General features: G+C 48.0%; 1 protein-coding gene across 7 annotated transcripts in view; it reads right to left on the reverse strand.

The window, feature by feature from the left end:
• MPRIP (myosin phosphatase Rho interacting protein) overlaps positions 1-17,138 on the reverse strand; it is a 153,173-nt gene that overhangs the window by 112,705 nt on the left and 23,330 nt on the right. For all 7 annotated transcript variants that reach the window (XM_029928058.1, XM_029928059.1, XM_029928056.1 and 4 more), the window contains exons 2-3: positions 7,939-8,016; positions 5,951-6,016 (exon numbers count right to left, since the gene is read on the reverse strand). In XM_029928058.1, coding sequence (XP_029783918.1) covers positions 5,951-6,016; positions 7,939-8,016 — 144 coding nt within the window. The remainder of the gene's footprint in view (positions 1-5,950; positions 6,017-7,938; positions 8,017-17,138) is intronic.

The following is a 17,138-nucleotide window of genomic DNA, read 5'->3' on the forward strand; positions in this document are numbered from 1 at the left end:
GACCGCTGGGGAAAAGACACCATCGTTCTTCTCCCAGAAGGTGGCTCCTCTGTTTACAAATCCCAGTCTGTCACCCAGAAATTGAGCGACCTCATATCTCTGGGCCTCAGTTTTTCCATCTGTGAAATGGATACAACAGTATCTATCAAGGTAATGTCATGAGGACCACATTAGAGATCCTACCTGAAGAGCCAACATATACACACACACACACACACACACACACACACACAAAACCCTGGGCCAAGCACGGGGTTCCTCTTCAATCTCTGTGACAAGTAGGAAGGGGCCCAATGTCCTCTCTTTCCTTTTAGAAGACTTCTCTGACCCTCCCACCCAAATTACCACAACCCGGAATAGTGTGCACATCATGGCTTTGCTTTGCTATTTAATCTTCACGTGTTCATGGAGGGGTCCCAACAGACCGTGTGAGATTTACCACAAGAGGGACCTCCTTCTGGCCACATGTTCTTCCCCTGCAGCTTGCCTTGGACACACAGCCACCGTGGTCACCAATGGATCAGACACACCAGCCTGTCTCTGTCTCAGAAAGTTCCAAGTGAGGAAGAAACAAAGCCAGGGCTTACTGAGGAGGGTCTCAAGCGGTAGGGCTTCCTACGTCACAAGAAGAGGTTATTTAAACTACAGAAAGCTGGGCCTTGCCCTCAGCAGGTTCTTATATAGGGGAGTGTCTGGAAAATATGTGACGGGGAACAGGACAAAAGAACCACAGTCTCTAAAGAGAGTAGGGCCAAGCCGTGACACCCCTTCCTCATGCTATCCTATGGCCCTGGGCACCTGTGCACTATGCAGGGCACACAGCACGACACCAAGGCAGGGGAGATTTGTCAAGAATGAAGTAGGCAAAGATCCTGAGATCAAAGCAACCTCCAGGACTCGTACAGGAGGTAAACCTTCTAAAAGAGCCAGGACCGTGACCTGTTAGCACTGGGCATCCTCTGAAGCACGCTCACACCAAGCGCACGTCACAACACAAAGATAGGGACTCTGAGCACAGACACCGCAGAACGGCTAGTCTGGCCAGACCTTTGCATTCTGTGGGATGGACAAATCCACGGCTGCCCCTGAAAAAGGGCACATATCCAAGGACTGAAAGTGTTTTCCTAATTATGTCCAGGGATGTGAACTAAGCTAAGGGTCCTTGGAGCACGGCCCCTACCAAGTCACACAGCTCTGGTCTGTCCTGACTCTCAAGGTAGAGAATGAAGAGATGGCCCACAAGGTGAAAGGCGATCCCCAATACCACACACCTGCCACAGAAGTGCAGATACACTCCCCCTATGGTTTCCACGTGGGAGAAACCTAGGGTCAGTCTGTTTCAGAGCACAGAGGGGTCAAGAGCATTAGACTACCATAATAAAAAAAAAAAACCCCAGGAGATTCCGACACATGCTCCAACATGGATCAATCTTAAAGACTCCAGCCAGACACGGAAGGACAAACACTGTATGACTCCAATCGTATGAGATACGTAGAGTCTTCAAAATTACAGAGACAGAAAGTAGAAACTGAGGTGCCAGGGGCTGGGGGCAGAGAGGCCGGGCAGTCGGCACCATATGGGGACAGTTCCAGAGCTCTGCAGATGCACGGGGGTGCCAGCTGCACGACAGGGTGCATGGGCTTGATGCCACGGCACCACACTCTTAAAAATGACTAAAACAGGAAATACAGTTATATATAGTTCACAATTTAAAAACAAAAGAACCTTGGACCATCTTTTGGTCTAGCTTCCAGGAGCAAAAGGGAAGAGAAGAGGAATGCAAGAGAGCAGGCCACCGCTCCTCAGGCACAGCGCCAACAGAGCCCCGGAGCCTCCCGGCCCAGTATGCTCCACCAGAAAGTCGGACGCCCCACTTTCACTGGTCTCGGTGCCTCTCTGAGAAAGCCTTCTAGGGACCTTTGGGATCTGACGGAACCAGGACCTTAGCTTTACACCAGTCCCCAAAAGCTTAAGGGGAAGTGGCAGAATCTGGTACAATGACGGGCAGATTGCAGAGGAAGAAACAAAGCAGAGCAAGGTAGCGGTCCAGGTTTCTATATTCTTTCCTCCATCCATTCCTGAGAAACCGGAGGCCCAGCCAAACTGCTCAGGCTCCCACTTGTCTGAGAGGCTGCCCTGAGCCCACCTCACCTCAGCTTGCGTTTGGGAAATTTCTTTCCCTTTTTTGGGAAATGTGCCTCTCCTCCACACCCACCAGTTACACGGTACGTGGGTGTATCGAGAAAGAAATTTCCCAAAAAAGGAAAAGTGATTCGCAAAGGTTAGCCCCATCTCAGAGCTGCCCAGGAGAGGACGGCCGCAGTCAGCCCCTGGAGCGGGACTCGGCCTAATGGCTCCGGCCCGAGCAGAAACCTCGGAACATCAAAACCTCTGGAAACAGCCCCTGAGGCGGGCCGGCCCCAGCGACTTCAGCCTTCCTCCTCCTCTTCTGGGACCTCCCAGGGTGGGCCAGGACAACATTCCCCACTCTGTTCTCTGGAGACTTCTGGAGCGCATTCTCTCCTCCAGTAAGCGCTGTGACACACAACAGAGCTCGTGCATCTCCCGGAAGCTGGTAAGCTGCTTACTTCAACTCAACAAATATTTACTTGGCCTGTGCCACCCCAGCAAGGCCCAGGCCAGACAATGGAGACAGAGACCAAGAATTATCAGAGGGCCTAGAAATGGAAAAAAAAGTCACAATCTAGTTGATAACATTTAAACTAATGAAAACAAATAGTAATATTGTATAAAAGTCAAGTAACGATTTCAAACAGATTGTGACTCCTGTTAAGGGGACAGCCCTGCCCTAAAATGCTACAATGTATTACAGGCAGTAGATGAGCTCTGGACACGAAGGAGGGAGGGCGGGGCAAGGGCTCAGCAGGAGCAGAAGGACTAGCAGTGGCTGCAGGCTTCCCCGAGCCAGAGTCAGAGCCAGAGCCGCCCCTTGAGAGACCAACCAACACCAAGATGTGGCCATTATACAGCATGGTGGTCTGAGCACAGTGCAGGAAGTGGTACACCTATGCTCCCTGGGTAGTAGCTACACACATAAGCAATCCTGCTAGTCCTGTGGGCACCTGATGTGCAAGGCCTGCCAACAGAAACCACTCCACACCAGGAACGGACTACCCCATCCCACGTCTGGCACTTACCATGCCAGCCGCCGTAACCCTGCCCCTTCACCTCCCTCACTCCTAGGAAATCAGACAGGTGAGTCCTTCCCCCCCCTCAAGAACAGGGCTGAAAAGAAAACAAGTCAAACTTATATTTTAATTGAAAAAATAAAAAGAATTTTAAGCAAGCCACTGAGTAGACTACCTGGGAGGGTTTCTCCGCCTTACCACTGCTGACATTTGGGGCCAGATCATTCCCTGTTGTGAGGCCTTTCCTATGCATCACAGCAATCCTGGCCTCTACCCTTAGAAATCCAGAGCACGATTCTTGCACGGTTGCAAGAATCGAAGACTCCAGACATTGCCAGGTGGCCCTAGGAAGCACAGTGATCCCCAGCTGAGGACCATGGCTCCACTTTAGGTACCGTAACAGAAAACTCCCAGCACGCCTGCATTCGGTTCACACAAGGGCCTGCCTGCAAAGCTCTCCCGCTCCAGGTCTCAGGACTCTGTAGGCCGGATAGAGGCAGGCGTCTAGGCATCAGGAAAGCTGACTTCTGAGTTAGAGCTCCAGGATTCTGGACTGTTCTCACCGGGGAGGGCCAGGAAGATGAAGGCCCGATGCAGACCACTGGGGTGGGAGAGGCCCCTCCAGCCCTTGCAAGTCCCACAGCAATGGCTGCCAATGCCAACCATGAGCAGCCAGCATCTGACTGCCTCCTTCACCCAGCCTCTTGTCAACTGCAGGCCAGACGCTTCTAGGCAACTTTCCCCACGGCACTTTCCTAACAACAGGGAAGACCCTCACACACCTCACATGTTGCTTTAAAGGTATTTCAACACAACTACCACTGTCTTTGTTCACCCACACAGAAATCACGCCTCCCTACTCCCTGGAAGTGCAGCATATCCACACTGCCCACACTAACATTTCAACACGAACTGGCACACCAGGTCCACCTCTTCAGCTCTAAGGTCATCTGCCAGCAAGGGGCCCAAGCCCAAAACTCAACTCTGGGCATCCCCCACAATGCCCTCTCTGTAGCCCAAGCTTTTCCCGGGGCTTCTTTTCCCACGTGGCTGGCACAATCCCACCTCTGCCCCAGCAGCACACGAAATAATACCCGACCAACATTCAGGTTGCTGGGAGACCAAAGTGTACAGCAAGGTGTCGGTCCTCACGGCTCAACAGCCTCAATTATCTAGGAGCAGCTCTTGGGATGCAGCGTGCATTCTCCACTTGTGAGGACACAAAGGCATCCACGGTAGCCACCCTCTCTTTGTGCGTGTGCAACTGAGCTGAAGGGAACAAAAGACTGTACTGGACTCCAGCAGACCTACGGAAAGATTTCCTGACCAGAATAATTGGTCGCCAAGCAAAGTCCAGGGAACTCTTTTTTGGGAAGGTTCACAGTGTAGCCCAGCCTGGATGTAAGCCAGTGACCTCTGAGGCTCCTTCTCTACTACTGGTAGTCTTTGGGGGACTTAAGAACAAGGCAGCCAGGCACAGGGAGGACAAAGTAAACTCCAAGGCTTGCAAGAGGCCCACTCCCACTCCAGGCTACGCGGTGTACGACAGCCAAGTTGGGAAAGTGCAAAGGGCAGTGCCCGGTCTGCCTCCAGGCCTGCTTCCTTTCCCTGAAGGAAATGGCGTCAGAGTGAATCAGTCCCCGTGCTCCTCCTTCTAGTGAATTCTACCACACCCCACCGATGCTCACCTCCAATCTACTCTGGACCACAGCAAAAACCCTCTGGGGCCCACCACACTGTACCAATATACTCACCAGAAAGAATGAGAAAGAAGAACCCATGGGGGTGACAGTTGATACAGAAGCTGGTGTCATACCTGTTAATTCCATTCCTAAATATCATACCCACTAATTCAGCTGAGAAACAAAAAGGAGAGAGAGTCACAACACAAAGATGAGGAAGAACCCCCATGTGGAGATGGGCTCACTTGGTGCCTTTTCACACAGCTAAAATCCGAATGTCCCAACAGCCTACAGGGTCCTTGGAGGACCGCTCACACTTCCAGGACCCTGCCCTCACTCCTGTAACAAAAAGAAAATCAACTCTGGGTGGGAAGGGGTCAATCTATTTTATAACCAGATTTGCCAGGACAGTCCCTCAACCCTTTATAAAACTTGAACTCAGTCATACTTTAGATTAGTTTGGAGAGACCAATCTCCTATAGAGAAAAACTCGGGAGAAGTGGATGGAAAAAGAAAAGCCACAACATTCCACCTGGTTGATTTTCAGGTTTGCCTCTGGACCAAGAGCAGTAAACACCCCTCTGGGCTACAACGCAGGGAGCAAACCAGAGCACACCTAGTGTGTGACCAGGCAGGAAGGAGGCCTGGGACCCATTTCAGTGACTAGATGGAAACTGACCCCGTGGGCAGGAGGCCTCTGAAGGTCCACCAGATGAGACCAGCCGCGGCAAGGCAGTCCTGGGACAGCAGCACGTGAACGCACGTGTGCTCAACTCGCACGCACACACCCAAGGTCAGCCCCCACCCGTCCCCACAGGCCCACAACCTGTTCGGCTTCTCACTCACCAGCTAAGTGTGACTGCTCTCAGCCTGGAACAGAAGGACTTCCCCCTTCGCTGCTTACTTTCACCTGTGACCACTGGCGGATGCCGCCGGACAGAGGTCTGCATTCTCGCGGCCGTCTCTAACCCACACCCCAAGTTCTTCAAATTCCAGGCTCTCAAAGGAAGCCCAAGCAAGAGAACACACCGCTGCACTCACAGACAACACAAACGCAACCACAACGAAGGGGCCTAAGGGAGACGGGGGTCACGGCGTGGGGGCGGAAGGACACTCACCATCTCGTCCAGGGCGTAGCGCAAGAGGCCGTGCTCATAGAGGATGAAGAAGCGCCGCTGCCATTTCTGCAATGGAGCACAGAGCGGGGGGTTAGGGGGCTCTGGCCTAGCCATGCTCGCGGCACCCCTGGGTCCCACAGCCCATGTCAAAGGGGGGCTGGCTCCACACCTTCCATCTCTGGGGTGCACAGCAGGAAAAGAGGGGCCCAAGTGAAAAAGAACGGTAGTTTATTAGACAGTCAGAGGGGAGACCCAAACAGCCCAGTGTTTTCCACATGCACGACTGAGACTCTTTAAATTTGCAAGCCCCTCAGGGAGCAGAGATGGTGTTTTGGTCACCTTTTTGTATTCCCTACGTACCCAGCACAGAACTTACCATATAATGTGGGCTCAGTATTTATTTGATGAATTGTATGGCACAGTGTGGAATAACCTGAGAACGCCAGGCCCTGATCCCCCACTTCTGAAAAAGCCTAGGAAACTGCTATACAAGGGCTGTTCCAATGATCCACAGGGAAAAGACAGTCAGGCTCTAATATTCACTGAGGATGAGTGAGCAACAAAAATCAAACCTGACGAGGAGGGAGACCTGCAGGAATGACTCTGATGTCCCAGGAATGACCAGCAAAGGGTGCCCCCTCTCTATGTTCGACCCAAAGGACAGGCCGTGGGGGCCGGCAGACCCCAAAAGCACTAACAGCAGAACAGAAAGGACCACAAGAGGCACCGCTTTCCTTTTTGCTGGAGAAAAACATGTCCAGCACAAGAGACTCTTGGTCCCTGAATCCCAGGGGTCATCATGAGGACCCATGACCTATTTTGAACCTTTCAAAAAAACCCAACAAAATTCACACTTTCACTGGCAATAAGGCCACAAGAACTAAGCTATCACGCCGCTCTGCTTTGGGCCAGAATTATATCATTCCTAATAATGTTCTTCCCATCAGAAGCTGGAAACAGCAATTCTGTATGACCCAAATATAAAACAGGAAAGGGAGCTGCTCCCTGGTTACTGCAGGCATTGGAACACAGTCACCCCTGTCGTCCTTCTGCCTAGACGGAACAGGACACCCAAATGGCCTTGCAAAGAGGACCTGGAGATGGCTGGTCCCACAGTGGGTGTCCAGGGAGATGCCACTTGAAAGTTTCCTGAGAAACCTCGTCAAGGCTCCTATTTTCCGTCTTTAAAGTCAAAACCCATACCAGAAGTCATCCTAAAGATCCCAGACGTAATGCAAGGTCTGTGGGGCACGAAGGCCCCCACCCTGGTGTGTAGCATTCAGGCCAGGGGCAGCAGAGACCAAGAGGCAGAGCCAAGGCTCCCTCAGGGAGCAGGGGACGGGAAGAGAGAGGAGCTGGAGCAACTTAGAGGGTCTGGGTCGCAGCACCTGGAAAAGAACACGTGGGAAAGGACAGATGGTGTTTTAACTAGAGTCTTCTAAAAAGGCTCCCCAGCAGAGGAACAAAGTACTGTTTGGAACAATGCTGGTTTAATCATCTCAGTGCTCCCGTGGACCTGGGCTGCTCCCGCGCTGGGCTAGGGTGCCCGGAAGACGAGGGGCAAAGCGAAGCTGGCCCTCTGGTCCCTTATCCCTTCACGAGTGCTCATTTGCTGATCCCCTAACCTGGGAGGAGAGGTGAGGAAGGGAGGGAAGGAACTAACTGGAAGACTAATTAGCATAATGCAAATGTTTGCTGAACTGCTGTTTTGCATATTACATTTAACGGTTTCCGGAGTCAAGCTGACCCAAGAGACAAGAGGCACCATGTGAGGGCATCTCCTTTTCAAGGGTGGACTTGGCATAACTAGTCTCATGGACACATTTCCTGTTGGACCTACAAGTCTGCAAAATGGGGTCCCTACTGATCCTGCCAGCCCACAATCCACTGTTTAACTCCCCAGCTCCCTCCCCTACTCCTTCAATTTGCACTTAGAAGGGCCCCTCTGGAGCTCCTCCCACCTCCAGAAGTCGTTCTGACCACCTTACCCGGGACCGATGTACTGGGTTGTCGAAGTCGGTCCCATCTGGAGCCAGGAGCAGCCAGCCACCGTAAATAGGTTTTGCCTGGAGGAGAAACAAGATGGCAGGTCGTCAGTGCCTTGGACCGGAGAGAGAACGGGTTCAGCGGTCAAGCTGAAGATAAGCACTTGCCGAAAACAGAAGTCACCCCACCCCTGCTTAGCACACACCAGGCATCTCGTTCCCTAAGCCGAGTCTCCAAGAAAGATGTCTGCGAGCAACAGGCTCCTGGGAGGAAAACAAAACCCCGCAGAGCTCTGAAAACCTGTAGAGTACATGAACCCCTGAGAAACGGATGCCTCCCTCAAGTTCCTGATCAGGCCATGAGGGTCAGGAAACAACGGCATTTGCAAGCACCATGTGAGTGCCCATGTGAGCTGGGCACTAGGTATATCACACAAACAACAAAGCCAAAAGCCCTCATTCTAAGGACACAGAACAGGCCTGGGGGAAGAGACACCGCTTTCGTGACCCCAGCTGGCACTGGCCAAAGAGCCACCAACTCCTGGCTGAAAACTGCTGGGTTTCCATTCGCTCACTCGAAAGGGTGATGATAACGGCTTGTGCACCTCAGGAGACCTCTGTGAGGACTGACGAGGTGATGTGAGTAACACGGCACAGGAGTATAAACGGGAATCCACTGTGTGTGGAAAAGTCTGGCAGTTCCTCAAAGAGTTAAACACAGATTTCCACACAACCCAGAACTCTGCTCCTGGCTATATTCGCCCAAGGAAACTAGAAGCAGGTGCTCAAATAAAACTTGGATGTGAATGTTCATAGCAGCATTACTCATAATTGCCGAAAGGTAGAAGCAACCCCAATGCCCACCAACATGTAACTGGATAAACAAAATGTGGCATATCCTTACAACAGACTATTAGCAATGAAAGGGCATGAAGTACTGGCACTTTCTACAACAGGGATGAACCCTGAAAATACTATGCTAAGTGAGAGAACACAGACACAGAAGACCACGTTTTGTATGATTCCATTTGCATGAAATATCCAGAATGGGTAGTAAATCCACAGAAACAGAAGGCAGGTTAATGATTGCCAGGACATGGAGGAAGCAGGAACTGGGAAGTGACTGCTAACAGGTAGGGTTTTTTTTTTTTTTTAATGTTTATTTTGTTTGAGACAGAGTGTCCTCAGGAGTGCAAGCAGGTCAGGGGCAGAGAGAGAGGGAGACAGAGGATCTGAAGCTGGCTCTGCACTGACAGTGGAGAGCCTGATGCGGGGCTCGGACTCACGAACTGTGAGATCATGGCGTGAGCTGAAGTTGGACACTTAACTGACTGAGCCACCCCGGCACCCCATCCTGACTGGCATGCGGTTTCTTTTGGGTGATGAAAATATTTGGAATTAGAAAGTGGAGATGGATGAACGACCTTGTGAATATGCTAAAACTACTGGATTGTGCACTTTAGTTTAAAAGGGTGAATTTTATGATAGGTACATTGTATCTCCAAAGAAATTGTATGAGAAAAAGCCCACTAAGCACAGTGTTGGCCTGTAAGTGCACAATAAACATCAGCTCTTCATTTTTTAATGGAGAGTTTCCCCCACCAGAAGGCCCTGACAGTAAGAGCTCAACATGACTTATAAGACCTGGACAGACACTCGGCCTCTACCTCTCTTTTCAGCCATCCCCAGTTGGCGAGAAGCACTTGGAAAAGGCACCACCAAGCCAACTTGTCCACTACCCTTTGGGGGGGCAGTAACAAGAATTAAAACCCAAATCCCTACACCCATGACTAATCTCTGGGAAAGCCTTAGGGGTCCTCTTAACATGTGTTTTATTCAACACTTTCCAAGCTGGAGGCCCTGTCACACCACTTCATTTTATAGCTGTGGAATCTGTGACTCAGAGAGGGAAGGTCAACTGCCAGAGATCACACAGCATTTCAGGGTAAGCCAAGAACCTTCCCCTTTCTTGGCTTCTGCAGGGTCCTCAAGGCCCCCAGGGCTCTGGCTTTTCCCCGTGAAAGTGAACAAAGGAGGTAAGAGGGGCTTTAGGCAAGGGGTATGGAGTGGGCTGAAGAAAGGAAGTGAGGGTCTAGCTCTGATGAAACACAGGAGGTGGGTGCTGGCAGAGAACCAGGGGCTAGAAGGACACGATCCAGGAGGGCCCCGGGGGAGGTGGAATGAAATTCTGCCTCGGAAAGCACAAGCAGAGAGTGTAAGGTCTGTTTTCTCAGCAAACACCAGCAGCGCCCAGCCATTCCCTAAGCCAGCAAGCACACTCAGCCCCTCTCCCACACCACTCAGGGATATGTACACACAGGATGGAAGGGTCAGGGCCAGGGGGTGATCCTGGGCCGGTGACTCCCTGACTTCACCTCTTGGACTGCAGTTCCCGGATGTGTGAAATCAGGAGGCTGGACAACAACCTCGCATCTCTTACATTTCTGTCTGCTTTTGGCTGCGTGCCACTCACCTCCTCTCTGGCTGCAGGGCTTTGCGGTGAACTCCTATTACAGCCGCATGGACCTGCACTTCCCCAAAAGGAGCAGTGGGAGGCCAGACGGACCTACACAGTTCCTCTCAGATCCTGGCGCCACTCCCACCACAACCCATCGCTGGCACCGTTATTCACTCAACACTTACTCGAACCTACTGTGCGCTGGCCCCGTGTGCTGCACGCCAGGGAGACTGGCAGTGCCCGCCTCACTGTGCCGTGTCCCTCTTGTACAGACCATCCCAAAGGGGACCCTCCCAGGTGGGCAGGCTGTCCCGAAACATGGGAAGGCTGGGCCAATGGAGGGCACAGGGCAGGATACAAGTGCTTTGAGAGAAGAGGAGGCTGGGAAGCAGGTAACGTTCCATCAGGAGCATTTACCACGGCAAATCCATAGGGACAGAAAGCAGATGGGTGGCTGCCTAGGGCTGGGGGGATGGAAGGACTAGTGGGTGACAGCTAAGGAGTAAAGAGTTTCTTTTGGGGATGATGAAAATGTTCTAAAACTGATTTTGGTGATGGATGCACATCACTGAAAATACACTACAAATCATCAAACTGTACACTTTAAATGGGTCAACTGCATGGTATGTGAATTTTATCTCAATAAAGTTATTAAAAATCACTTGCGTGTCAGGCAGTGGGGAAGCAGAGATAGATGAGAGACTGGTCCTACCTTCATAGCGGCACAATCCTAAGTAAATGTAAACTAATGAGTCTTTCCCCCCAAACCCTGGGAGGGGCCGAGGAGGGGGCATCACTATGTGAGTTTTCAAGTGACTTTTACCCCTTGCCCCTGGCCATATTTGGGGAAATTTCATTAACAGACACAAGGACAAAGGTTTGAAAGGGCAATGACCCAGTCCGTGGGTTTATAGAAAAGGAACCAGAACGTGCCAGATGCAGAGCCTAGAGGAGGAGCCAGAGGCAGCAGGCACAGGCTTGACAGGGTCGGGGGTGCAACAAAGAGCTCCTAAAAGGGCTGACTTGGCCCCTGGAACTGGATGCCATGAACCTCCAGATACCCACTGTGCAGTTCTGGAGTCAACAGGAGATAGGAAGGTACCTGCCACCCTACACTGCCATCCAAATGAGCAAACAAGGAGGTGGGGTGGGAACAACCGTGAACGAGGGGGGGACCCTCCCCCCCCCCCCCACAGGAGTGTGGCCTGGGGTGGAGAAGGCTCTCTGGGCACAGGCGTGGGAACGAGCGCGTCTGTGAGGATGGAGCGGAGAAGCCCATCTAACAGCACAAAGCAGCTCGTGCTCCCTCCTTAAAACGCTCATCCCCTCTTACTGAGAACTTTCAGACTAACCTTTCGGCAAGCCCGAGAGCCACGCACCGGGATACTCCACTCTCCGATCTTCCTTCCTGGGTGACCTGCGGTCCTGACTCGGCCACCCTGCCCGCACCCTGCAGGCATGGGAAAGGCATCCCAGCAGTGCCGCCGCTCACTCCCACTGCGCCTCAGACAGCAGGCCCAGCCATGTCAGCAGGTCCTTAGTGCCACCAGAGCCGTTCCCGTGAGGCGGTATTCCTGCCTTGCAGGCCGCGTCTGCTTTCCTGGGGCAGGGCCTCTGACAGGCTGGACAGCACTGTCTTCCTGAGAGCCCCATAATGACCTGAGACGCAGATTTTGAAACAGACAACCCAAGAGGAGCTGGCGCAGGGGAGTGAGCTCTAGGAACTCAGTGGTATCCTAGCTTTGATGGGGCACAAGGGCTGGGGAAGAGAGGGCGGACGGGAGAAGCAGATATTTGTTGTCAATACTGAGGATCCAAGATGCACTACAAGGACCCAAAGGGCGGGCCTAAATTCTGTTTCAGGCAGGCGACCTGGAGGAAGCACACTGGTCCGAACCCCACTGACAGTCACGACAGGAGGACAGTGTCTGCCTGAGCTGTTTCTATTCTGATGAAGCTCAGCTTTCCCTCACAGATCCAGTAAACCCAAGGCTGAGCTTCTGGCTGCTCTCTAGGCAGAGGCTGTCAATGGTCTGGTGCACTCTTCCACCAAGAGCCCTTTCAAAAATGGTTACTTAAAACTTGTGCTTCCTGGAAAATAGGTAAGATGTTAATTTTCCCTATTCCTCTTACTGAGTACAAGTAAAATCCTGGACACTGTGTATAATAAAAACGTAAGGCTCTGCAAAGTGGAGAGAAGGTGGCAGAAAAGGGGGTTGGGGACCTGGAGACTTAAAAACAATATGGAGACATGTGCCCTTGGGTTCTCTTTTTGTCTCACAGTCCCAGACCAGGTATTAGAAGAATGAGCAACCTGGAAATAACAGGCACAAACAAAAGCCCCAACAAAAGCGGTTCTCTTGGGACGCCTGGGTGGCTCAGTCAGTTGAGCATCTGGCTTTGGCTCAAGTCATGATATCATGTTTCGTGGGTTTGATACCATGTCAGGCTCTGTGCTAACAGCTAGCTCAGAGCCTAGAGCCTATCTTCAGATTCTGTGTCTCCCTGTTTCTCTGTCCCTCCCCTGCTCATGCTGCTCATTCGCTCTCTCAAAAATAAATAAAACATTAAAAAAAAAAAAAAAAAGCAGTTCTTCCTAGCTGAAGAACCAGCAAAGGAAGAATCTGGAAAGACAGAAAATTCTTAGATGGTAACTGCCCTGTTCCAGGCAGACATGATTAGAAGCTTCAGCCCAGCCCCAGGCCAGCAAAGGCTTCAAGTCACCCTGCCAGCTCAAAGGTGCTCCAGCACCCCTATCTGGAAGGTGCCAGGGAGCCAGGCAGGGAGCTGGGATTCACCCCCTACCCAGCAGGAACAAGGCCCCCTCCTTCGCCCCGCTGAGGTGGAGTCAGAGGAAGACATGTGGGGAGCTGAACTCTCACCCCAGTTCTGCAGTAACAAGGAACTCCTGCCTCGGGTGTCAGTGGAGGCTGAGTGGAGAGCCTAGACTTCTACTTACACCTCTACCTACACCTAAAAGATGGTAGCACCCCCCTCCCACCCCCGTTGGAGTAGTTTCAGAAAAAGCCTACTAAAAGACAAGGGTCAAACACAATTCACCACAGTCACCTAAAGTAACACAAAAATGTCCAGGCTTCAACTGAAAAAGCACCGGCATTCTAAGAACCAGAAAAGTCACTACCTGAATAAACAAAGACAATCAACAGTGTCCAACTCTCGATTTCACCTCAGGTCATGATCTGGAGCCCTGAGTTGGGCTCCGTGCTGACAGTGCGGAGCCTCCTTAGGATTCTCCCTCTCCCCTTCCCTCTGCCCCTCCTCTGCTCATGCACACGAGCATGCTCACTCTCTCTCGCTCTCTCAAAATAAATAAATAAACTTAAAAAAAAATAAAGAAAATGATAAAATAAGGAAACTCGGATCATCATAAAAGCAAGGACATGGTAAGCAAAAATACATGTAATCAGGCTTTCCCTCTCTTGAATTTCCTATATTATGTTTGATGACTGAAGTAAAAATTGTAACATTGTCTAATGTGGTTCTAAATCATGTAGAGAAAACACTTAAGACAGTTCCCTACAGAAAGGGAAAGAGACGTAAAAGAGGCACCTCCTGTACTTCAACTGGTAAAATGACACCACCAGTAGACTATGATGAGCTGTGTATATATAATGTAATGTCTAGAGCAACCACTGAAAGTCTATACTGAAAAAAATTACCACATATAACTCATGAAATTTACCGTGAAATTCTTAAAAAAAAAAAAAAAAAGTTGAAAAAGAGAACATTCAGGAAACAAAAAATAATTATGGCCTAATATATCAAAAATTACATTAAATGTAAATGAGCTAAATACAACAATTAAAAGAGACTGACAAAGATATTTTTAATGACCTAACTATATAAGAAATTCACTGCATATATAATGATACAAACAGATTGAAAGTAAAAGAACAGAAAAGACACATTTTGCAAATATTAATCTAAGGAGAGCAGAGTTGCTATATTAGTATCAGATCAAAATAAAATGACCAGAGATAGAAACATTATCAATAACAAAAGGGTCACTTCAACAAGACAAAGCAATCCTAAATGGATATGCACCAAATATCAAACCGCAAAGTAATATGAAGCAAAAACTAACAGAACTGAAAGGAGAAATAAATCAACAACTCTAGCTGGAGACTTCAACACTCCTCCCTCAACAACTGACCAAAAAAAAATTTTAAATCAGCAAGAATACAGAAGAAATCAACAACACCATCAACCAACGAAATATAACTGACAATTATTGGAACAATCCACTACACAACAGTAGAATATGGTTTTTTTTAAGTGCCCACAGAATAGCTACCATGATAGATTACATCCTGGGCCATAAAACAAGTCTCAATAGATTCAAAGAACTGAAATCATAGAGTATGTTCTTTGACCACAATGAAAGGTAATATTAAGTCTCCAAATATCTGAAAGCTAAACAATATACTTCTTACTAATCCATGGGTCAACGAAGAAACTGTAAAGAAAAATTTTTTAAATTACATACCAAAATTGGTAGGACACAACTAAAACAGGCCTGAGAGGGAATATTATAACATTAAAATGCTTACATTAGAAAAAAGGGAAAGTTTCCAATCAATAAGCTCCTACCATAAGAACCTAGAAAAAGAAGTATAAAATATACCCAAAGAAAAAAGGAAATGAAGAACAAAAATAATGAAATTGAAATAGAAAAACAGTAAAATCAATGAAACAAAGAGCTGGTTCTTCGAGAAGATCAAAAAAATTTGAGAAACTTCTGGCAAGACTGACAAATAAAAGGACACAAATTAACAGCAAGAGTGAAAATAGGAGATATTACTACAGATCCTACAGACATAAAAAAATAACAAGGAATATTATGAAAAATTCTACAAGCATTTCTCAAAATCACAGATAATTTGAATAATCCTCTACTAAGGAACCTGACATGTAATTGTAAAACTACCGTAAAAGAGGGGCTCAAGTCAGTGAAGTGTGCGACTCTTGGTTTTGGCTCAGGTCATGATCTCACAGTTTGTGGGTCCAAGCCCCATATCAGGCTCTATGCTGACAGTGCAGAGTCTGGAGCCTGCCTCAGATCTCCCTCTGTCTCTGCCCTGCCCCCACTCATGCTCGCTCCTTCTCTGAAACCTAAATAAATGTTAAAAAATAAAAAATAATCCCAAAAAAGAAATCTCTAGGCCTGAATGGTTTCATTAAAGAACTACCAAGTGTTCAACAAAGAATTAACACAATAGTCTTTTCCACAAAACGGAAGAGGAAGAAACACTTTCCAATTCATTTTATGAAGATAGTATTAACCTGATAACAAAATCATACACATTATTAAAAAGCAAACAAACAACTATAGACCAAAATCGCTCATGACTATAGATGCAAAAATCAACAAAATATTAGCAAACAGAATTCATCAAAAAATTTAAAGAATAATATACCATGACCAAGTGGGGTTTGGTTTATTCCAGGAATGCGAGACTGGTCCAATATTTGAAAAACCAGTCAATACAATCCCCTATATTAACAGGCTAAAGAAAAACTCTGATCACATCAACTAATGCAGAACAGGCATTTGACAAAATTCAATATGAATTCAATGAATTCATATTCATGATGGAAGGGAATTTCCTCAACTGATAAAGAGCATCTATAAAAACTTACAGCTAACAGTATACTTAATGGCTAGTGCATTAAGAAAAGGAAATTAAAAGCATATAGATCAGAAAGAAAAAATAAAATGTTTACATATGCCATAATTTTCTGTGTAGAAAACATGGAATGTGTTTTCAGAAACTCCTAGAACTAATAAGTGAGTTCAACAAGGATGCAGAATATAAGATCAGTATACAAAAATCAATTGTATTTCTATATACTAGCAGCAAATATATGGACACCTAAATTAAAAATATAATACCATTTACAATTACTTAAAATAATGAAATACTTAGGTGTAAATCTAACAAAGCATGTACAAGATTTGTATGCTAAAAACTACATGACACTGGTGAAAGAAACCAAAGGAGATCTTAAAATATGGAAAGACCTATTATGTTCATAGACTGAAAGATTCTAAGATGTCAATAATCTCCATATTAATACACAGAATTAATGCAACTACTAATCAAAAGCTCAGTAAGCCTTATAAATATAGACAGGATTACGCTAAAACTTATGCGGAAAGTTAAAGGAACTAAAATAGTTCTTTAAAAATTAAAAAAGACTCAAGAGGGAGGAATTCATCTACTCAATTACAAGATTTATTATATATCCACAGTATTCAAGACAGTTATATCACCGGAAGGTGAGACACACAGATCAGTGGAACAGAAGAGAGAACCCAGAAACAGACCCACACAAATATGTCCAACCAAATTTTTGAAAAAGGTGCTAAAGCAACGCAATGGAGGAGAGACAACCTTTTGACAAATGGTATTGGATGGAGCAACTGGACATCCAGAGGCAAAAAATAAGGTTCAATCTCATTAAAAAAATTACCTCAAAATTAAACACAAACTTAAACTAGCAAATTGGACTTCATTAAAATTATAAACTTTTGCTGTGCAAAAGGCCCTACCAGGGAGGCGAAAAGATAATCCACAGAGTGGAATAAAAATGTCTGCACTTTGTTAGCACATGGCTAACAAAGGACTAGTCCCCAGTATGGTATGTAAAGTCCTCTCAAAACTCCATAGTGAAAGAAACAATCCGCTGGGGCTCCTGGGGGGCTCAGTCAGTTAAGTGTCTG

The sequence above is a fragment of the Suricata suricatta genome, chromosome 17 (genome assembly GCF_006229205.1).
Source record: "Suricata suricatta isolate VVHF042 chromosome 17, meerkat_22Aug2017_6uvM2_HiC, whole genome shotgun sequence".
Taxonomy (NCBI): Eukaryota; Metazoa; Chordata; class Mammalia; order Carnivora; family Herpestidae; genus Suricata; species Suricata suricatta.